The sequence below is a fragment of the Macrobrachium rosenbergii genome, chromosome 18, assembly GCF_040412425.1.
Source record: "Macrobrachium rosenbergii isolate ZJJX-2024 chromosome 18, ASM4041242v1, whole genome shotgun sequence".
Classification (NCBI taxonomy): Eukaryota; Metazoa; Arthropoda; class Malacostraca; order Decapoda; family Palaemonidae; genus Macrobrachium; species Macrobrachium rosenbergii.
This window is the reverse complement of record NC_089758.1, coordinates 2,529,115-2,553,235: the sequence shown is the minus strand read 5'-3', so window position 1 is coordinate 2,553,235 and position 24,121 is coordinate 2,529,115. Positions and strand designations below refer to the sequence as shown.

At 40.8% G+C, this 24,121-nt stretch overlaps 1 protein-coding gene across 5 annotated transcripts in view; it reads right to left on the bottom strand.

The window, feature by feature from the left end:
* Positions 1–10,558, bottom strand: part of BBS8 (tetratricopeptide repeat protein 8) — a 132,738-nt gene extending 122,180 nt beyond the window's left edge. For all 5 annotated transcript variants that reach the window (XR_010855910.1, XR_010855909.1, XR_010855912.1 and 2 more), the window contains exons 1-2: positions 10,335–10,558; positions 4,684–4,871 (exon numbers count right to left, since the gene is read on the bottom strand). Coding sequence is in view for 1 of the 5 variants with exons in the window: in XM_067120071.1 (XP_066976172.1) it covers positions 4,684–4,871; positions 10,335–10,436 (290 nt within the window). In the remaining 4 variants the exon portion in view is untranslated. The remainder of the gene's footprint in view (positions 1–4,683; positions 4,872–10,334) is intronic.
* Between the last annotated feature and the right edge of the window lie 13,563 nt (positions 10,559–24,121).

Here is a 24,121-nt window from a genome sequence, read left to right as displayed (position 1 = left end):
AGGCAGTGCATCCCCCATCCTGCGAGTGAGGAACCTTGCTAAAGAGAGCTTGTAACTCTCTGACTCATCTAGCTGTGGCAAGGGCTCCTAAGAATACTGCCTTCAGGGTAAGACCCTTTAAAAAAGTACCCTCAATGGTTTCATACAAGATGGGGACAGCAGTCCTAGACGGGGCTTCCCTCCTAAGACTGGCACATGTAACAAAGACCAGGTCAGTGTTCTTGCCCTTGAATACCTGCAAGAGGACACAACTGTTACCCTTGATAACAAAAACTGACAATTTACTCAATTTCTGACATAGAGGATATTCCCCTTTCCTATTACAAAACACTCCCCACTTGGTCTGTTACAGCCTGGCTGCTGACTGTTTGTCTGGTTGGAATTAACTTCAGCAGCCTGGTGCAGAAAGCCTCTCCTGATAAAGCACTGCTGGATAGCTTCTGTGCATAAACATCAAAGAGGATGAAATTTTGGTGGTATTGTAACTCAAGAGTGAGGCTGAGGAAAATTCTTCTTATCATGCTGAAAGCACTTAGAGGTTCCACCAGAGGAGCCAGAGGGCCTGGGAACCAGGGTGCCATGGACAAACTGAGGCTATGAAGGTAGTGTGGACATTGTCCAACACTGGCCTGATTAAGAATAAGGATAGAAATACACCTCCAGATTATTCCTGGGAATCAAAAAAGTGTTGCTTACCTGCACCATTGGTCTGGCAGGGTGAGCAGGATTTTGGAAGCTTGAGATTGAAGCTGGTGGTAAACAGGTCTGATAATGGTGTTCCCGACTACTCCCAAAACACATAGCAGGTCTCAGGATGTGGACTGCTTGGCCAGAAGTTCTTTGTATTGTCTGCTTAAGTTGTCAGCTTCCACACTGTGTTTCCCAGGGATATATTTGGGGATTAAAGTGGTATTGTGATCTACTGCCTCCAACAGAATATCTACTGTTAACTGGCACATCCAAGGAGATCTGGTGTGCCTTCATTCCTGAGATATGGCCCGTTTGTGGTATTGTCTGACATAACATCTCTAACGCCTGCAGGGATAGTTTTACCACTCAATTTCAGAAAATTTGTATGCAGGCCTTTTTATCTACTGCAATACCAAGCTTATTTTACCATATCCTGTAGATGGTCAGATTTGGGGCAGGATGAGAAAAGAAAGCACCAAATCCAGGGTTCTGCTGATCTATCCACAGAGTTAGGTTACCTAAGACCCTTACAGAAGGTAGGACAGCAAGGTCATCTGTCTGATATGTGGAGGACCACTCCTGTTTCAGCTCCAGCTGCTGTGATGAACTAGTTTTTCCACAGAGTACATGTAGCCTGGTAGCCTTTAAGAAAGCAAGGAGCCTTTGTACTTGTGCCAGAGACATATATGTACCAAGTTCCATTCCTTAATAAATTACCTCTTTTGCTGGTGTCAGGTTCATGTCATCCCAGTTGATGGTTATGTCAAAGTACTGGCACAAGCCCGATGCCTCTATTGTGAACCCAGACAGCAAGTGGGGCCATGATATAAGAGAAGAACTGTAAGGCTGTGACCAGACCAAAACAGAGGACTTTGAACTGGAAAACAGTTCCCTGCCAAACACACTGAGGACTTGTAGATTGGGACCTGAAAATACAAGTCCTTCTAGTCCAAGGGTGCTGAAAAGCTGTCCTTCCAAATGGAATGACACTGATTATGCCATCTCCACTCATGAGTAAAATGTAAGCAGAGATTCAGAAAAGTGAAGTCAATGCCAGGCCTCATTCCTCCTGTGGCCTTGGGTAAGACAAAATCAGCTATAAAAGCCCGTACTAGATACCTACTCTATTGCTCCTTTTGCCATTACTGATCTTGCCTTTCTGTTGAAGCCAAGAAACTCCTCTTAGTTTCTTACATATGACGAATGGGTAAGTCTGACTTCAATGGGAGGTTTCTCTCTGGCATGGGCAACCAATAACCACATTTTAAGGTTTGAACTGCAGGTCCACTCCCATTCCAGAATTTTTGGAGATAAGCCCCACCGAAAGCAGATCCGAATGTAGGTAACCTGAGTTTCACCTCCTGTGATGACCAAAAGGAGATGTCTGGGAAGGGATTCTACCTCCTCTGTTGATTGAAATAACAAGCATGGAGTCCTCAGAGTCACAGGATGAGGAGTATTAGTGCAAGGCCTCTTGGCTGGGGTGGTAGGAGGCCCATAAGACTCTGCTGAAATCCATCATTGTGCTGAGCCATTGGTCCAACCACAACGATGTTGGAATGATACCATGACAACTGAATCCCTGACTCCTGCCTTGGTACAGGAGAAAGAAATCCCTGATACAAGAAGCCATTCCAAGGGAAGATTGTTCATTAGTCTGAAGAATAATGGGTCCCTTTTAGGGAGCGGGTCTTGGAATCTTCTGGCCTGTAGTATCTCTGCTGTATTTTCAGAAGAAAGGGAAACAGTTTAGATGAACATCTGAAAGAAAAGAAGTTCTCCAGCCTGGAGATCAGAGTCCTCTTACTTCAGTACATGCACAAAAATGGAGACCAGGGCAACCACAAGTAGTGATGCGTCATGGGTAAACTCCAAGGTTTACTAAGTGGAGGATACTGGGTGGCAAGGAGTAGCCCTGGTTGCATCCGTAGGGCCATTACAAGCAGGAATGAGCCTGATTACCTCTTGAAAATACCTCTCCAACTTTGTCTGTGTGGGTTTCACAAGTAAGGGACTCTGGGGTCTAGAGGAATCCAGAATGGACTGAGAAGGACCCTCTACCAAGGAAGAAGGAGAAGACACAGCACCCAACTCTGCTACCTGATCAAGCAGAGCTAGCACATACATTGCCTGTCCCATGCAAAGTGGCTGAGCACAGTATGAGATGGGCCATCCCAGGCTGAGAATGGTCCAGGCCAATGCCAAGCAAAGGAAAAAGGCTAAGCTCATGATAGTCCATGAACTGATCACAAGCACATCCCAGAACAAACAATGCTGATTCTGTAGAACCAACTGGGCTTGTACTCAAAGGAAGTACAGACTCTTCTCCTTGTATTTCCAGGGAGGCACAAGCACAGGAAGTTAGGGTCAGTCCTCTCCCAAGAAGACCATGCAGGTGATGAAGGACTAACATTGGGGGCCACTGGCAACTTGTGCACTAGTGATCAGCCACAAGCGAACTTGTCAGCCAGTCCACCTCCACTGCCCACAATCACCTACTCCTGGGAGCAGGTGTTGGCAGTGCCACCACTCTCAATGGAGGAGTGATGGCTGCAATAAGACCTCTTAGTCCTATTGTGGAGGGCTGCCTTCCTCCTCTTCTGCTAATCCAGATGTGGTGAAGATGAGGAGGAAGTTGAGGAGGAACACAATTAGGAAGTGGAGGAAAGCAAAGCATAATTGAGCTTCTTCACCATTTTACAATTGTGAAACTTTCTAACCTCTGAAACCCAGCAAGGACAGAGCTGAGGTAGGCATCCTCACAAGAACAGGAGCTGGGGCTGACAGAACAACAACAGCAGGAACAGGAATAGCAGTGGCATCAGTGCTCATGATCTCGATTGGAAAAGTAACTGCTGAAGCAGTGGGGTCCACTGAGACTAACACTTGCAAGCAACTTTTGGCTAAAGCCAAAGTTCTAAAAAGATAAACAGGAAGTAGTCTCCCAGAATACCCAAAGAAGGTCACAATGCCTTCAACCAATCGTCCATATCCTAAGGATACACAAGTAGGAGGGGCTGGCACCAAAGCAGGAACAATGGGAGTTACAAGAATTGAACGAGAGAGAGAGAGAGAGAGAGAGAGAGAGAGAGAGAGAGAGAGAGAGAGAGAGAGAGAGAGAGAGAGAGAGAGAGAGACCAAAGGGTCAGTGCCAAAGAAGAGCTGGAGGAAATAACAGTGTATTGCCTCCACCTACACCCATACTTCCTTCACTGGTCGGGCAACCACGAGAGTATAGTATAAATGGCTTGTACCAGACATGAAGCTTCTTGTCTGATTCACCACCAACAAAGTCTCTGAGAGTGGGAATCAAAAACTCTCAAAACTCCTGTCAAGGACAGACAGGGTCGGAGTTTCTACCACAAATGTAAGGAGGTATAAGAAAAAGAGAGACTCCCATCCCTCTCAGTGCTGGACTAGAGGGGATACAACATGTCATTCCCCAATACACTTTGCCAAGGCTAAAGCCAGCAAAAAGTCAGTCTTGAGAGTGAGTTCTTGGTCCGAGGCCTTCCCCCAAGAGCTCATAGGGCACTTGAGTTATGCTATGGCAGGCAAGAATTACGTCCCACTCGTGCTGATGGATACTCCTATATAAAAGGCGATGGTTTGTATTTCTGTAGAAACAAAGTGACGTTGTAGGTCAAGTAAGTTGGGATTCCTTCCTTACTTCTGTCATCTGATGCTAGTAAACTACCTGATGACCAGACCAACTTTCACTCAAGGTATCCATGTAAAAGACATGGGATTGGATTCTTGTAGACAGAACTAGTTCTTGAGCATTCCAACATATAGCACACAGGTTGTCAGTCATTTACTCTAAGTCCAACATTTGATGAGTTCTTGTAAGATCTTTAAGCTAATATTTCTTGAAATGATTTTGCACTTGCAATATTTTTGTTTGAAAAATTTACCCCAGATGTTCTTGAATCCAAATTTTTACTGACACACTGTGCCAAAAGCAGGACTGTAAAGAGCATATAAATACTGCACCTGAATGCTTGTGATGGACCACCTGATGCAGAAGTGGGTGGAGCAGTTCTCAATGATGTCCCTGGTCGTGCTACAGATGCAATTGTATTATCATCCATCAAAACATCTGCTAATCCTTCTTCTTCCCCATCACATTCATCCATCCACACTTGCTCAGTGAGAGCACGCATCTTAAGGCTCCATACAGCCTGTAAACAATATAAAAGATTAACAAGGTTTTATGTTTTCTTTCACCTTTTACTTTGGCTTCTCTGACTCATTGCTGTCCAGTTACCAAGAACCAAATTTTGTTTAAAAATAGCTGTCCCACACATACAAGCCACTGCATTAAAAATACAACATTTGAGATCATTTAAATTTGTCATGGGTATACAAACCTAGACTTTATGAGGGCATACCTCTGACAATAACTGGTATGGTCATTGAGGTTTGGTAAAAGGCACTTGAAGGTGGCAAACAGGTAAGTGGGGAAGTACTGCTCACTCATCTGTCAGGAACCCAATATCTTTTTCCTTTGGCTACAAAGACAAAGCTGGGATGGTTAGAGGTGGGGTTATGGTAAAATACTCCAAACGCAAAATATCTCCAATTTGCTATTACTGTATCCCATAGAAGAATACAAGCCTTTGTCTTTTATTTGAAAAATCACTCTTCAGGTGGGAAATTTTGTCTTACAGAACAAGACTGGCATTATTCTGAATCAACTGGAATCTAAGGTTAAAAAACCTCTGCCATATCCCAAACACTGCCCAATGCAAGAAATTGAAGGTGTGGTTGGCCGCCACTCGAATATGCCAGGTTCCCAGTGAAGTAAACTGAGCAGGGGGAAGGCTGGCTCCTATAACTTTCCATACAGCCTGGCATCTGATGTCCCCCAGCCCCCCAAAAGATTTGGGTAGACAAATTTTTCAGCCAGAGTAGCCAATGCAGCAGGGTATTCAACTGGCAGATCATGAGCTAAATCCGGTCCATGAGTGTTTTTTCTTTTCATGTATGAAATTTTACTTTTCTGAAAACAACTATGTTCACAGGAATCAGCAATATTTGAAAACAGTTATTGAACGTTAACTTTAAACTGCACAACAAAATATTGCACAGCGTGGGCATGAAGAAAACGGGATGACATTGGAAGTGCTTCAGATACAAATTGGGGAGATTTTTTAGAACTGCTTTATTTATGTAGCAAAGACATCCCATGGCTCGAAGATAGATTGAAGAGTCATCTAGAAAAACTGCTCAGTGGACTTCTAGTATTCAGAATGAATTACTCCATATCTCTGCAGACCTCATTCTTGATCGCATTAAGAAAGATGTTGTTGCCAGTGAACATTATGGGATAATACTAGATGAAGCCTCTGACGTAAGTCGCACTGAACAGGTTTCCATTTGTCTCAGTTTTCTCGACAAAGGGAAGAAGAGAGAGGCATTTGTAGGATTTTATGAGACAAAGACTGCTGGTAGTGAAGCTTTGTTTACTCTTGTCACAAAGGCAATCGGTGATCTCAATGTAGATCTCCGAAGTATTGTTGGTGAATGTTATGATGGAGCCTCAGACATGAGTGGTAAAGAAAAAGGATTAGCAGCCAGAATGAAAGAATGTGCACCAATGGCAATCTATGTACACTGTTATGGACGCTTGTTAAATCTGGAGCTGCAATACGCAATGAAAGAAATGGTCCCACTACATAATACTATTGGCGCAATTCAGAGTCTATGTACTTTTCTTGAAGCTAGCCCAAAACAACATGCTTTCTTTGAACATGAGCATCTACCACTCACTTTAAAATCCTTCAGTATCACACGACGGTCATGCAGGTAGGAAGCCGTGAAAAGTGTTCACGAGCAAATTGAGGGAGTTGTAAAAGTTCTCATTCAGCTAGCAGATGACAAAGATCCCAAGACATACTCTGATAGTCGTGCACTTGTTTCTGCAATCTGTGACTTTGATTTCATTCTTGGACTCTGTATCCTCAAAGTCATTCTTTCAAACACCAACAGTCTGCGCAGATACTTACAGTCCAAAAATATGGCAGATACTTACAGTCCAAAAATATGGATGTCATTGCTGCTCCCCGAAATGCTGATCTTACCATCAGGACATTGGGAGAATGTTGTAATGATAGCTTTGACAAGATCTGGCAAAGGGCTGACCAAATCAGCCAAAACATAAAATCTTGTATTGAAAACACAAGATTCAACTTCTGTGATGCATGGATACCTTGGAAAAAACCAGCTCATCTCAACTCATAGCGGCGTGGCGGTGTAGCCAGTAGTCGCCTGCTACATAGTGGGATTCCTTTGTTGCAAAGGGGTGTCCGATTGCACAGAAAGAATAATCAAGTCGCCCCTGCCCTGGGCACAGTACCAGAAAACACAACCAGAGGATAAAAAACAAAACACATTCGCCTATAGCCAAATGTTACAGCATACCATTACCCAGCCATTGTGGATAAAACACTGGTGAGCACTCCAAATACCGTGTACCCCAAGGCTCCCCTACAACTTGACACCATGAATCAAGGCAAAAAATAGGAAGGATGAAGGAAGCTTCCTACACTCCTTCTCCCAACACCATACCAACAATCAAAATAGGACCCAAGGTACTGCAATGTTCATAGACAGTTTCAATGTCACACAAATAATGAGCTGCAAACACTGATTTGCATTTCCAAAATGGTGTTTGTATAATAGAGGCAATAGACAAATTATGCCTAGAAGCCAGGGACGTGGCAACTGCCCTCACTTCATGTGCTTTGACTTTCACTATGGGCAACGTATCCTCGTCAGTTTGCGAGTGTGCCTCTAGAATGAAATCTTTAATAATGAAAAACGCCAAGGCATTTTTCGAAAGAGGGCAAGAAGGATCCTTTACTGAGCACCAAAGGTTGCTCGATGGCCCACGGATCTTTTCCGTTCTCAGTAAATAGTATCTTAATGCCCTTAGAAGGCAAAGGGTTCTCTTTCTTTCTCCGGACCTAGGATATCTGTTAAACTTTTAATAATGAATGAGCGAGGCCAAGGATTGGCACGGGACTCATTCTTTGCTAAGAATCTTAAGGTAAATGAGCAAATTGCATTACCTTGAGAGAAACCAACCTTTTTATCCAAAGCTGAAGCTCACTGACTCTCTTGGCAGTCGCTAACGCTACTAGGAACAGTCTTCCTAGTAAGGTTCCTTAAGGAGAGTGACTGCAAAAGTTCAAAACGTGGTTGCAACAGCCACTTCAGTACCACGTCTAAATTCCAGGCTACTAGCTTATCGTCTTTCTGTTTTGTTGTATCAAATGACTTGATAAGATCAGAAAGGTCCTTATTAGAGAAGAGATCTAAACCCCTGTGTTTAAAAACAGAGCTCAACATTGCTTTGTAGTTTAATGGTTGGGGTGGAAAGGCTCCTGGTAGACTTCAAATATAGAAGGAAATCACCTATTTCCACTACAGATGTCTTAGAAGACGAGATGTTGTTTCTCCTGCACCAGTCATGGAAGACTCCACTTGGCTTGGTAAACTTTGCTCGAGGAAAGTCGTCTGCAACGAGCAATAGCATCTGCAACTACCTTTGAAAATCCTTTCACTCGCACCAATCTGTAGATAGTCGGAATGCGGTCAGAACAAGAGTGGACAGTCCTTGATGGAACCCTGAAATGTGGTTGTCTGAGTAGACTGGGTTTTTGAGGAAAAACAGAAAAATCCGGGTGTCTTTTCCTGTTCCAGTTGACTTTCAGGAAGAACTGCAAGTTTCTCATATGAAGTCTTCCGAGGGACACGAACTGCTCCATGGACAAGAGAGTTCCCAACAGGCTCAGACAGCTGTTTGCAGAACATGAAAAAACATACAAGCATGAACAAACATCAACAACAGAAATCAAGTTTCAACAACTCAACCTAGTGAGTGTTGTTAGACATCCACACTAGACAGTGGCTGTAGAAAATATGCTTGATGACAGTGGGCGAGTGAGGGCTAGTCTGCCACTTATCCCCATTAACAATCAGTCAGCTACCTTGTCATCAAGTTTCAGCAACCAGTTCCAGCTTACAGTGAGGAGTACCCTTACATAAAAGGCAATGGTTGATATTCCCCTAGGTTAGGGACACCACCTAGTTGTGGCATCTTCAGTCACCAGACACAAAAGACTCTGAGCATTATTTTTGTCATGAAAAACATTTACTGCTGTAATATAGTCTAATATGCAAGTTTAAAATCTTAGTCTTACTCAAGGTTAATAAAAGAGCATGATTCTAAAACCTTAAAAATTGTTATAACTGTAACCAGAATTCAGTACTGACAAACCAGACCTAACACTCCCCAACCTAACCTGGTCCGTCAGTTTGAAAGAATGATTTTTGGGTGTTTCTGGGCATCTGGCAATTATTCTGGTCAATATTATTGATATAATACTGCTATCAAGTCATCATGATTGGTTTAATTCTGATTTCAATGTGCACATGAATTCTAAAGTATTAAAGCCTGGAACTATACTGAGTCAAAGCCCATAACTATTTAGACTGATAGATAAGGCTGGTTTAGAAGACACACCAACCATATAATTATCAGTATTTTTTATGACCTGTCTCCCTGTGGAAGTGAAATTTATATGTTTTTTCTGTGGTTTTTTTATGTGTTTTGGATGAACCTGACCTTCAAAAACATCAGAAGTTACTTATTTGTTAGTTAAACTTCACCCCTTTAGCTACCTGGGACATCATGGTGGGAACCAGTTCTCAGGAGGAACCACAGAAACTAGTAATTTATGACAGTTTCAGTCAGATTTGTTAGATTAGCCTGCAACCTACTCATTTCAATTTACAGTGCTCTACGTTAGGTCAGTTAAGTATACCTTAGTTTAACCAGACCACTGAGCTGATTAACAGCTCTCCTAGGGCTGGCCCGAAGGATTAGATTTATTTTACGTGACTAAGAGCCAATTGGTTATCTAGCAACAGGAGCTACAGCTTATTGTGGAATCCAAACCACATTATAGCAAGAAATGAATTTCTATCACCAGAAATAAATTCCTCTAATTCTTCATTGGCCGGTCAGAGAATCGAACGCAGGGCCAGCAGAGTGCTAGCTGAGAAAAGTACCCACCAATCGAATGAGGAACTACATTAGGTCAGGTTAGGTGTGGTTTGGTTAGGCACAACCCTATTTGTTTTAATTACAGTGCCATAGGTTACATTTGACTACCCTAGCTAGGTATGGACCTCCTAATAGTTCACTGGTTCTGTGTTTTCTGGAAGGTCTGCAGTGTTTTGAATGCCCCGACTTGCAAAACCGTCGTAATTACTCATTTTCTTTGGATCCCCTGCCTGGGAATCCCGGTCCCACGAGGGTGCACCCAGACTGATGGCTAGAAGGGAGGTTAACTAGAAAACACATAATTCTCGAATTTGAAGGTCAGATTCGTTCAAAACGTATAAAAGCCATGGAAAAACCAAAATTTCAATTCCAAATGACTGGCGCAATAGTAAAAATAGGCTATAGGCTACCCTATTATCACTGGGGCTGCAAAGTCTCCATCCCACAAATCCGCTCCTCCCCAGATTCCATGCCTGCAGGCTGTCAACGGCCCTGCCTTGTACACTGACAACCTAAAATCATACCCTGTGCCATGTCTACAGCAGCAATAGCCTATATCAAGGTATCTAACCTGGTCATAAGGATTTTTGTTCAACAAATTTGTACAGATGTCGATGCATTTATCCAACTTTCGCCTCTTGAAGCAGCTCAACGCCAGAAATAAGGGGTCCATTTCTGATGTTGCATATAATTGTAACTCACTGCATATGTAAACGTATAAGCTGACGTTTGTTTTTCAGCCAGGTTAGCGGATTCAAAGGTATTTGTTTTGATTGTAACTGTTACCATAGCAACGATTCTGACATACCTCCTCCTCTTCTCGATTTTGAGTAAGAGATTGCAAAAGGTGGCGGGACACAGTGTTTTCATAGAGCCATGCTGATTATATGCTTGATAAAGAAACGGTTTCATATAATTCTGATGTTTTAAGCCAAGTATAACTTGTCATTACATTACATTTTTCGACACAAGTCCCTCTTATACAGAACTTTACATTTCGGTATCATTCAAATGCCTGATCACTCTTTCTGGTTTTTGCATAATATTTGTACTTTTCAGAAATTTAATATGATGCCTCTTCAGATTTCTGTCAATATCGGTATCTTTTACCGTGTTTTCTAACGTATTACTGTGTTCGTGTTACAAGTTCACCTCAGCGCCTTGAGGTGATCGAGAACCGAACTAGGAACGTTAATTTTTAACTGTCAACAACCCTGTGTTTTTAGAGAGCTTACTTCAGTAATAAGCTTTCTGAAAAATGCTCAAAACTACAAATTGTCTAATCTCATTTTTGCAGCACTACTGACAGATTAAAAAGTTTATTTCCAATCTCTAAAGATAACAATTTAGTTACGATTGACATTTCTCCATTTAAAATTTGGCGGGTTAATTCTTCTCTTTCATGGAAATACCAGCACACATAGCGTACTTTTTTTTCCTGGTAATGCCAGATTTAATTTAAGTCTTGTAAGCAGCAAGTACAACCCAGTCGTTTTCTACTAAATTGTAAAATTCATATAAAAAGAAGAGACACTGTTATTGACAGGAGAATGTTGTGTTTAGCTTAAACTTTACACGAACGGGTCTTCGATTCTCTTATGATCAGATCACAGACGCAATAGGAAGTCAGTACTGATTTTTCTCACATCACTATAATGAATACAGGAATATTACTTCAGGTGTTCCCCAGGCTAGTTGGCTTCATTTTATACGTTACATACATATGACATGTGGGCTAGCCTTAAAAGTAAGCTTATCGCTCAGATATACGATATTATTCTCTTTGCATTGATCCCAGTTCCTCCTTTTTCACTTTGTTTGGTTTTATGTACAGCCCTCCACAGGGATAATTCCCACTCTGGCGGGCCCATGTACGTTTTCAAAATAAGGTTCTTCTTATACTTTATAATTGTCACTCAGTGTTTTCTCGTTCGTATCGTAGCTCCTGCAGAATAGGAGAGTCTTTAGTTCCTTTTTAAATTTGCATTCCTCTTGTATGCTCTTCACTTCAGGCGGTATTTTGTTGTATAGTCTTGGTGCGCAGTGTACAAATGCTCTCTTGCCTGACTATTTATTCTAGGTTCAAATAGCCTATAGGTTTCACTTCATTTCTGGTCTAAAGAAGCTTAAGCAGTTTCTCAGTCTCTCAGATATGTTGGTTCATCATAATTTAGTCCTACTGTTAGTAGTATTTTATATTCTATTCTAGCTTTTACTGGGAGCCAATGTAGCTCAATTAGTGCTGGGGTTATTCTATCATTGGAACGTATTCCTTTTATTAACCTGGCGGCTCTGTTTTGTACTCCTTGCAATTTTCTTAGTAGGTAGTTAGGGAGACCGTAGATAACGCTGCAGTAGTCAATCCTCGAAAGTATTTGGTTGCAAATTGCTGTTATCAGAGTATCTTCGTTTAGGTATTTTCTAATAAATGCAGTGTTTCTAATATGATAGTTACAGGTTTTTGTAATATGCAATAAATGGTTCTTCATCGACAATTTATTATCAATAAATACTCCTAAGTTCCTCATTGCTGCTACAGTATTTATTGTTGACGAACCAATAGTTATTCTTTTGAAGTGTTCGTATTTTCGTAGTGCACTGTCAGAGCCAAGTAGCATACAATCAGTTTTGTCTTCATTGTTTCAATTTCTTCGCCGACATCCATTTTTTTATATCTTTCATTACTGCATCAATTTTACGAATGGTGTCTTCTACCGTTTCTACAGGAAAATAGAACTGAGTATCATCAGCATACAGTTTATACTTGACCTTGTGCTTATTTAGAATTCTTGATAATTCAGTTGTATAAATGCCAAATAGCAGTGGACCCAGAACGCTGACTGGGGGCACTCCTTTTGTTAGGCCTTTCTTTTCTGATTTCACATTTGATATAACCACTGTAACCTTCCTATTTTCTAAGTAGCTTTCGTACCATTTGTGTACGTTATCTTCGATGCCTACTGCTCTCAGGTCTTCAAGTAGTAGAGTGTGGTCAACTGTGTCAAATGCTGCACTTCGGTCAAGCATAACCAGGATGCCACATTTTCCGTTTGCTATAATTTTTACCATAGCATTTATAATTGCGACACAATGTACTCTCTGTTGAGTGATTTTTTCTGTATGCTGACTGATCATCAGGTATAATGTTGAGTTGTTTCAAGTGTATCCATGTTTTGGTCTATTAGAAGCTTAGATTTTCTGTGTCACCTTTTCCTTTATAGGCCGGCTTTATATAAGCAAGCTTTTCACTATTTTGGAAAGATGCCTGTGCTAGACTCATGTTGACAATATCAAAATATAGCCTAGTTCCCTCAACTGATCAAAGCCCTTTGCCTCTTTTATAGCACTTATGGGAAACCGGTCATTTTCACTATGTGGTTTTTTACTTTTCTCATCGTTTCTTCAAAGTCATTCATGTTTAGTTCTTTAAACTTGCTGAATTTGCTATTTCCCATTGCGATCACCGGGAGATCAGGAGGGTTCTCCTTTTCTAAGCTGTGACAGATTCTTTCAATTCTTTCTTCAAAGTAGTTCACAAAGTTATCAGCCAGGTTTTGTAGTCACTGGTAACATCAGGTAGAACTTTTTCTTTCTTGAGTCCCAATATTCCGGCTAAATTGCCATGGATTTTTTGGTGATTTTTCTTTACACTAAACATTTTATTGTAATATATTTTCTTGGTTTTCACAATCAAGTCGTTGTAATAATTTCTAGCTGTTTTATACAGTGACCAGTTATCACTGCTGATTGATTCTGTCGATCTTTTCCATAGATCTTCCATTTTTCTTTTCTCTTTCTTAGTTTCACGTAATTCACTGTTAAACCATTTGGCATTTTCCTTAACTATTATTTGCCTTGTTACTTCTGGACATTATCGTTGTAGCTTGACGTCAGTATACTTTTGGTAGGGTTGACCAGGAAACTGCAATAATCTTGAAAGTCTTGAAGAGTGGCAGGGATTGACCACTGAGAAACTGGATGCTTTTGGTATACCAGGGAAACTTGCAATAATCTCAAAGTCATGAAGAGTGGCAGGGATTGCCCCACTGAGAAACTCAGTATGCTTTTGGTAGGGTTGACCAGGAAACTGCAATAATCTTGAAAGTCTTGAAAGTCATTGCCCCAAGAAACTCAGTATGCTTTTGGTAGGGTTGACCAGGAAACTGGTCATTGCCCCTTTTGGTAGGGTTGACCAGGGAAACTGAATAATCTTGAAAGTCTTGAAGAGTGGCAGGGATTGCCCCACTGAGAAACTCAGGATTTTTGGTAGGGTTGACCAGGAAACTGCAATAATCTTGAAAGTCTTGAAGTGGCTTGCCCCACTGAGAAACGTGCTTTTGGTAGGTTGACCAGGGGAAACTTAATCTTGAAAGTCTTGAAGAGTGGCAGGGATTGCCCCACTGAGAAACTCAGTATGCTTTTGGTAGGGTTGACCAGGGAAACTGCAATAATCTCCAAAGTCATGAAGAGTGGCAGGGATTGCCCCACTGAGAAACGCAGTATGCTTTTGGTAGGGTTGACCAGGGAAACTGCAATAATCTTGAAAGTCTTGAAGAGTGGCAGGGATTGCCCCACTGAGAAACTCAGGATGATTGACCAGGGAAACTTCCAAAGTCTTGAAGAGTGGCAGGGATTGCCCCACTGAGAAACGCAGTATGCTTTTGGGGTTGACCAGGGAAACTGCAATAATCTTGAAAGTCTTGAAGAGTGGCAGGGATTGCCCCACTGAGAAACTCAGTATGCTTTTGGTAGGGTTGACCAGGGAAACTGCAATAATCTTGAAAGTCTTGAAGAGTGGCAGGGATTGCCCCACTGAGAAACTCAGTATGCTTTTGGTAGGGTTGACCAGGGAAACTGCAATAATCTTGAAAGTCTTGAAGAGTGGCGGGGATTGCCCCACTGAGAAACAAGTTAATAATTGTCGTCAGTTTGCATGGGAACCTTCTTGCTGGCCTGAAAAAAGTCGGTGTGCAAGAAGCAGCTGCTGCAACAAAGAAAGAAATACCTTGTAACACCCACACCCACTTGTGGGCTCCCGTTCCCTTCAACTTTCACTTTACCCCTCGCACTGCAGATAAAGCTCTCTGCAGTCCTGCACAACTCAGACATGCGGCGCAGGAGGTCACAGACAGCACAGCAGCATGGATACGTACTACACAGACAATTCAGTGGACCACAGGGTAACTGCCGCAGCTGCAGCAGTATTGTCTCACCCTCCCTGAAAGGGAGCTGGAGGCTATCAGACACTGCATCTAGCCTACAAATGGAGCTAGTTGCCATCCTGAAGGCACTGGAAGACTCCTGAAACAAACAAGGGAACATCACAACTCTCAAAGACTCTAAAGGTGAAATCCTTGCTTTAAGAAACCAAGCTCACACTGAAAATGCTTCACTAAAAACCAATATAAAAGCTGCTGTCTTTGCTCACCTGGACAGTGTAAGGCAAATTACACTAAACTGGGTTCCTAGTAATGTAGGCATTCCAGGAATTAAAGAGGCAGATCAGCTTGCAAAAAGCACCCTGAAATGTGACATGATCAGCATCACCATCAATCCTTCTCGCATGCAAATAAAACAAAATATTTTCAGGAGCTGCCAGACTCAAGCACTCGACAAAATTCATCAAGCACTCTCCCAGGATTCCAGGTCTATAAATTGGTGTGCAGAGAGCACTAAATTACAACAATAATCTGTTTCCAAGAGCATCTTTAAGAAACTGGTAATTAACATCTACTGTTTATGGCTAAGATACCTGTGCACCTGGCAACAAATTAACATTGAAAATAGGACGTGCAATTACTGTACTGTGACCAGGTAGTGGATCAGTCATTAGAATCTTAGATCAATACCTGCTGCACGAAATTTCACAGAGCCACCAACAAACAATTGTTTCACGGTGCAGCTTCGAAGTTTTTCTCCTGTTACACCTCTAAAACCTTCTTCCTCTCAATTACCTTTTCAACGCTGAATAACCTCACAGGTCCAAGCGCTTGGCCTTTGGTCTAAATTTGATATGCCGTTCCCTCCAGGCTGTCGTCCACTGGCACTGCCGTCAGTGCGTCTTATCTTCATTTGTCACGTGAGCTAGCAGTTATCCAACCTCCTTTTATTTAGTCAACAAATTAATGATTTACATTTTCTCTCTTACAGTTTTCCATTTTATGCTATCTTGGGTTTTATCTTGTTTCATGTATTTGTTATTGATTGATTTATTTTATTTTTCATTTAGTTATTGAGCTTCTTATTATCTTCATATATTTATGTATTTGTCTATTATTATTATTATTATTATTATTATTATTATTATTATTATTATTATTATTATTATTATCTTATAGATATTTTTTGCAGCCTACTTTTTCTGATGCTCGCTACCTCTTCTGTCCTTAAACTGAATACTGTATATGGAGATTGTGTATACAGTACTCAGCTCTTTCAGAAATGTCCCATCCTTCCAATGAGGCCCTTCTGCTTACTGGGACTCGCTGCTATAACGCTCTCTCTCTCTCTCTCTCTCTCTCTCTCTCTCTCTCTCTCTCTCTCTGATGGGTACCACCTGGTTTATGGGAGTTGTTGCGTTGTTCTCTGCTCTTTTCTCTTTCACGGTTTGTGGCTATCAGTTACGAGGTGTCCTGGAGCAAGAGCCCGTGCCAGCACAAGACTGGCTAAATTTAATTAAACCGAACGAACGATACCTGACCACACGATGTACTTACTTTCATAGAGTTTACTTAGTATTTTGCAATTTTTTTCTGTATTGCAACTCCCTCATATTTAAACACTTCTTTTTTTTTGTTTTACCTCCTTAATGTTTTTTTTTTTTTGCAGTTTCTTCGTATGTACATTTTTCGACTTTGACAGAAATTCAGATTTAACTGTGAAGATAAATCTGATCCCTCGTCTCTGTTAACTGGCGTTTCATTTCAACTGCACCTTTAAACCTGGGAAAGCAGTGTTGTGTTATCCCAGAGGATGGCAAGCAGTTGGAACTTCAGAAGTTCAAGCGAAATTGCAAAGCATTACTACCCTAATACTATTCGTCTTGCATTTTAACACATTTGTATCTATTTATCTATTTATTGATCGATTTTTTTTAGATAAGTGGGATATCTTCTTGCTGTATTTCACTTTACTTCTTCTTAATTCTTCTTAATGAACACCTTAATATTCTTTGGAAGCTTGAATTTCAAGTCAGTGGCCCCTTTGGTGGGCTTTTTCCATATGACTCATGAATAGGTTTCATCTACTGAATAGTAATGATAATAATAATAATAGCGCAAATTGCATATCAAACGACATTTGTAACATAATGTTTGTATGTAAAATATCATGATGAAGTGATAAAAATTCATATATATATATATATATATATATATATATATATATATATATATATATATATATATATATATATATATATATATATATATATGTTGTGTGTATATATGCTCATTTTATGGCTCATTTTATGCTTATGTGTGTTACAGAGACAGTGGAATTAAATTGATCAAGTTGAATATTTACTCTGATAAAGATGGCCAGTTTGATGAATACACGTACTTACCCAAGAATATTTTCGACCCGTCATTGTTGTTTTCTGTAGAGAGAGAGAGAGAGAGAGAGAGAGAGAGAGAGAGAGAGAGGATCAATTCTCCACTCCAATAATTACAAAGAAGAAAGACGAGGGGAGAAGAGGCGGCTCAATGTTGCCTGTTGGCGCGCACTTCCGCAGCGATTCTTTGTCGGGAAGGCCGGCTCTGGGAGGGAGGGAATGCAGAAGAAAAACCCTAAATAAAATTGAATGTGAAGATGATACGGTAATGATGATGGCGGATTTATTTGTTTGTGGATGCTGACGAATATACCACGTAGCCCTTAGCGGTAAACGTGGCTTTCTTGCTGAGGACTTCTGTGCTGATTTTTTCAAAAGATATTTTGCAACTGCATAATTTTCTCTCTTAAACAGAACATCTGATATATGTATATTGTTACGTGGGTCCTTCAGGTAATGAGTTTAATTATTAATTACTGTGATGTATATTGCCTTGCTTTACCTAAGACCCATATAATCCTGTCAGTTAAGGCCGAAAGTTACCTAAAAGAGGCAGATAACAAATAAAATTAGATCTGGTCTGGTCGCCAGTTGAGACTAGAGTTACTGAATATAGAAATTTATTCTGAGCACATGAACTAAATCAGCAACATTACTCAAACAGTTAATTTCAACAAAGTAACATAAAAGTGTTAACTGATTTCTTACGGGAGCTAACAACAGCTCCGACTTCATCCCACTTCGGACACAAGATATTTCAAAATAAGGGTGAATAACGTAACGGCTGGGGGCCTCTTGTGACGCTTCTATAAGGCAAATTACTTCAAGTGCGTGAAATGAGGCTCATGGTATCAAGGATGCTAATTCTTCTCCAAACAAGAGGATGGCCAGGTCCAAAGCTTGCACAATTCTGGAAGAGACAATACCCAGATAACACTCCTGTTCTACAGAAACTCTCACTCGTCATTAATTAATTGCAAGGGATGAGTCTCAGATCAAGAATATTACTTCAACACCATGGAGGATAACTTATGCAATTCCACCAGGCAACAATAATATTGTACTTAATACGAATTCATAATGGGATATGGCTTTACTAGGATTTTTCTTAGTCAATGAGTGTTTAAGAGGGGAAAACTTGAAACACGAAGAAATGAGAATTTAAGTTGAAGGGAAAGAGAACTGGGAGTAATTGTCACATTCAGGCGAGGGCGATGCAAGTTACTCATTCACCTGAGGAGGTGGGTGATAGCCTAATCATTTACCTGAGAAATGTGTATCCTCGTGAAGTTAGTATTTGTCATTCCAATGTCACCTTATCTAATTCAATAAAGAAATCGCGACAAAATACAAAAAAGCAAACGACAAACAATCTTATATCTTTTAAGCGTTATCTTGGATGGGAAAACTGTCAAACATTTTCAGACGGGACGTTCAATAAATCTCTATCAGAAAGGAAATTATTTATATCCCCATTTATATGCTGGTCAAGAACAGACGCCGGTGAAGGGAACACGTAGTTGTGTAAGACTTTCAGGGGAATATTGAAAAACACTTGAAATAGCAAATTTTGCTGAACAGCACCGTGGGTCAATCCGAACGGGCCAACTAAAAGTTTTCCCTTCTTCAGCTATAGTGTTTACGAAACTTCAAGCGATATAAGCTTATAGCCTGTCTTCAGTACCATTTAAACCAAAGGAAAATGTTGTATGCACTGAAGTTGTCTAGTACTCTGTAAGATGGCAGGGACTGGAACAAAAAAAAAATATGTAGACTGAACGAATACTAAGCAAGGATATAAAAGTAGGTGAAATAATTTGCCTTTTTACGTAGTCCTCAGCAAAAAACACTTCTCTAAACTGCAGGCAACCTTTTCAATCGCGTCCAGAAATTAAAAGTAATACATTAATTTGAATTTCTGGATGCAATTCATACTAAGTATGAATCAGAACTGAGACTTTCTGGAACGAAATTGAGCATTAGTACATTAAATTGAATTTCTGGATGCAATTCGTACTAACTATGAATCAGAACTGAGACTTTCTGGGATGAAGTTGTCATATGCTCTTGACCGCTCTCGTGAAAAATCACAACGCACAGAATATAAGAGAGCGATTGCATGCCATTGACGTCAGTCCCTTTAAAGTTAACCATGCAGTCTCGTAGCCTGGACTTGGACTCGTAGCATGATGCCTAGAAGAACAATCTGGGCACAGAAAAGGCCACAGGTTTTTAGAAGGGAATGAAAGCATGTGGACTCGTTAGTGTGACTTTAACCGGACTGTTCTAGCTGTGAAACCCAGAAGCAGAGTTCTCTGAAGCTCTGCCTCTAGGAGGCCTTGGAATATGTTGCCTCTCTAGGGAAAGTGCAGTTTCCAAGAAAACTTTACAGGACAGTTCTCTGCAGCTCTGCCTCTAGGTGGCCTTGGAATATGTTGCCTCTCTAGGGAAAGTGCAGTTTCCAAGAAAACTTTACAGGACAGTTCTCTGCAGCTCTGCCTCTAGGTGGCCTTGGAATATGTTGCCTCTCTAGGGAAAGTGCAGTTTCCAAGAAAAATTTACAGGACAGTTCTCTGCAGCTCTGCCTCTAGGAGGCCTTGGAATATGTTGCCTCTCTAGGGAAAGTGCAGTTCCCAAGAAAACTTTACAGGACAGTTCTCTGCAGCTCTGCCTCTAGGTGGCCTTGGAAATATGTTGCCTCTATAGGGAAAGTGCAGTTTCCAAGAAAAATTTACAGGACAAACATAAAATACCACTTCATAATAGCAATTACAGTTCTTCACATTGTTCACATTGTCTCTCTTCCATATGACTTCCCACTCCCTCTAACAATTGTTTCATAGTGCAACTGCAAGGTTTTCCTCCTGTTACACCTTTCAAACCTTCTTACTGTCAATTTTCTGTTCAGAGCTGAATGACCTCATGGGTCCTAGCGCTTGGCCTTTGGCTTAAGTTTATTTTTCTGTTCCATTCCGGTGTTTTCTCTCACTGAGGCCCACAAACAGACACAGTATGGAACATCTACTATGAGAGTGCCATGCACGAGTTTTTGAGTAGCATATAACTATTTTCTGTCCTTAGGTCCTGATGCAAACTTTTACTAAAATCAGATCATAATCTCCGTAGCTCATAAATCGTCTTCCTAAAAAACGTTTCACAGAGTGAATTTGAAACGTTCTTTGGAACAGCGCTAAGCACGCAGCGTTTTGTTTCTGGCCGTGCTCTATTATGGGATTCAGAGCTGATGAAACACGGGTTATCGGCAACACCTTTTTATCAAATCATCGGATAAAGGTGAAAGTTGGCAAGTGTATACTTTATAACCATACCTAATTTTTGGAAGTATTATTTAGTACCTAAGTTCAATAGTTCTGATACTTATCAGAGTAAAAGTGTAGTTTCCTATGCCAGATACTTATCGGAGTAAAAGTGTAGTTTCCTATGCCAGAGCCATCAAAATCGCAGGTAAGGGTATTGAACACAATAGTGACGTTACCTATGACGCCATGAAGCTCCACCCTAGGCGTCAGCGATATCAGTAACTTTATTATTATTATTATTATTATTATTATTATTATTATTATTATTATTATTATTATTATTATTATTATTATTATTATTATGTGGAGGTCTTATCGCAACTTCCACAGCAGTTGTTGGGACTAAGTTGTCAGTGGCTTGGAAATAAAGTCGAAAACGGTCAGGACCTACCCCCCGTCTCTTATTTTTCACATGTGGTAATATGTGATATATATGTGTGTGTGTGTGTGTGTGTGTGTGTGTAAGTGGGATAGAGCGAAAGATAGGTAGTAGATAGATAGAGAGAGAGAGAGAGAGAGAAAAGTTAAGTATACCCGTTTAACCAGACCACTGAGCTGATTAACAGCTCTCCTATATAGGGCTGGCCCGAAGGATTAGACTTATTTTACGTGGCTAAGAACCAGTTGGTTACCTAGCAACGGGACCTACAGCTTATTGTGGAATCCGAACCACATTTTAGCGAGAAATGAATTTTTATCACCAGAAATAAATTCCTCTAATTCTTCATTGAGAGAGAGAGAGAGAGAGAGAGAGAGAGAGAGAGAGAGAGAGAGAGAGAGAGAGAGAGAGAGAGAGAAACAACGTCAATGATCTCTTTACAGCTGCAGGCGCCAATTCGAAGGGGTTGGAACCCCGGGATATAAGGGTTGAACCGGAAGTCAGGAGGGTCCGAGATCCACGGGACTTCGTCACTGCGATGCGCTTTTGTTGTTCCTCCACCCTCGAGGCGCCTTCCGTCAATGGCGGTGTTGGGCAAACCGGGAAGAAGTAAAGTGTTTAGTCAGTAATGTGCATCGCCAAAGGAGGCTTTGGGTAACAAACTTACGGAGTTTTCTTTCGTCGTTAGATTTCACACCTCCGAGACTATCGACGAGAATTGCTTCGATTGCACGAACCAGTTCATTAATAAAACTTACAAGTCTGTCAGTCCTTTTAACCATTTTGCTATTGCATGTATTGCTTATCTTAATTACTAAAAAAAATGCCAAAACGCGCCAACACACACTCACATACACGCGACCCCCTTCCATACTCACGTACAATTTGAGGGGAGACGAAACGAAAGCACCCAAGAATAATGTTCGTGTATAAGGTTAGGTACAAATGTAATCTAAAGTCTGAACATCTCGGGCAATTTCAACGAGCCGGGACTTCATCATCAAGCTTTCGGTGTCCCTTAAGTCTCCCTTGTGTAAAGAAGTACAAGGAAAGGTAAGAAATTCTGAATCCTGTATAATCTTTAAACTAGGATGTTATGGAGATTTATCTACTTGAAAACTGGCATAATTGTCTGGTAACCGAAGAAGAAGAAGAAGAAGAAGAGAGAGAGAGTACTAATCTAGATTATAATCAAGTTTTTCCAATATACTTTGTTTCATTTCTGCCAAACATGACAAGAACAGTCGTCTCTCCTTAGAATCGTTAAGTCTCAGATCTCAAGGCACCTTGAACTTTTGGATTTTGACCTTATAGAAAAATTCTTGGCAACTCTGCAGACGAAAAGATATTCCACGAAAGTTTGACCCGGTGGCTGTATTTTGAAAGAAGAGTTAGTCTCGTGTGACATCGCAAGAGAATGCTAAACTAGAGAGAGCGAGAGAGAGGGAATTTTAAATGAACATTTTTGAAAGTCATGTGAAAATGGTCATTATGAAAAATCCGAAGGGTTTTGGTGATACTTTGTACAAAGTCCATTTTACTTACAGCTGCAGAGTGTGGCAGAGGAGCCAGGCCAAGACAAAGGGGGAGCCTTTCTAGTGCCTAGAATATTTTCTCTGTTTATTCTGTGAGTGATCTTTCCTCAGACCCCCTGTTGAGAAGTGCTGTGAGGGGGCATCCACAGGCGGCCTCGGCTTCCTGTTCAGATAACCGAGGGAGGCGAAAGAATAAAACGAATCTGGACGGCGACAGCCTTCACTTGAAAATTCTGATGCCGAAGATTATCGTTGCGCGAGAAACATATACTTTAGATAAACTGGTATGGTTTCATATCCACTAACGTAACTTCTTTCCTGTGTTAATGGCGAGTGTCTCATTTGACGGATGTACTGCGATTTTGACTCAAGTTTTTCCTGGTAAGAACTCGAATTCCGGTCTTCAGATTTCTGTTAAGCAAATTACAAAGGTAGACAGACTCAAATTCATTATTATTATCATTATCAGTATTATCAGTAGCCATATTGTCTTCTGGAATATTCTCTTCTTCCATAGACTAGTTAAAGGTTAAGTGAGAGAGAGAGTTACTCGTTTGGAAAGACGAGAAATTGTCAATCATTGATAAAAAAAATGGAACTCCATTGAAATGAAACATTTTAATCAGGTACCCACTTCATGTTGAATGGATATAATTAAGGATTAGCCTACCTTGAACGTATAGCAGACTTCCTAGCACCTCTAGGATATTCTTAACAGCGCTTTTTTTCTGTTCTTGAGGCGCTCTATTACTTACCAACAAAATACCATATTGGCTGTCTGCCTCAGTTTTTCTTCTTTCTATTTCTCTCAAAGCTCCCTCAAGCAATATATCTAGCCAATAAAAAGCTGTCAATGTAGTAGTATTCCCGTGGTAAAATTGTCACCTTTTCGGGGCCATTTTAGGGAGCGTGGCGCTGGTTATGGCAGGAAGCGCGGCGGGGGACCAGGGCGCCGACCCTTCGGAATCCCTCATCGTGCGGAGGCTTCTGTGGGAATTATTATAAAGGGATCCGATAAGAGCTGCGATGATTCAGGGAACATTTGGTCGCGTTCTATTGTTCACACTCCTGTATTGCCCTTATTGGAGCTGCGCTTTGTCTGTGGATCATATTGATATCTATCAAAAAAAAAAAAAAAAAAAAACTATTGAAGCTGTTACGTTATGGAATTTCTTCATAAACACTTTGTAATCTGCTTTTTTTCGTAGCCGGTCACGTTTAGATGAATTGATTAAAATGTAAATAGTAAATTGCTTGGGGAAAGTTATATCACAAAATATTATGAAATAATCAAGTATAGCATCACACACTACGAGTTTTCCTCACAGATTAAGTAAGAAGAATGTAAAATGTTGATTCCTTCTAAATTCTGGCATAAGAGTTGTAGATATGTAATGAACATTTACAGAATGACGAAATAACGGCAAATGGTGTATAAACTCGTTTCAGATGATTACCTCGTTTTTGATTACGTCCGTTTTTTGAATGCGGGTTTGTATACGAAGATGAAACCCATTGACGAGAGAGAGAGAGAGAGAGAGAGAGAGAGAGAGAGAGAGAGAGAGAGAGATG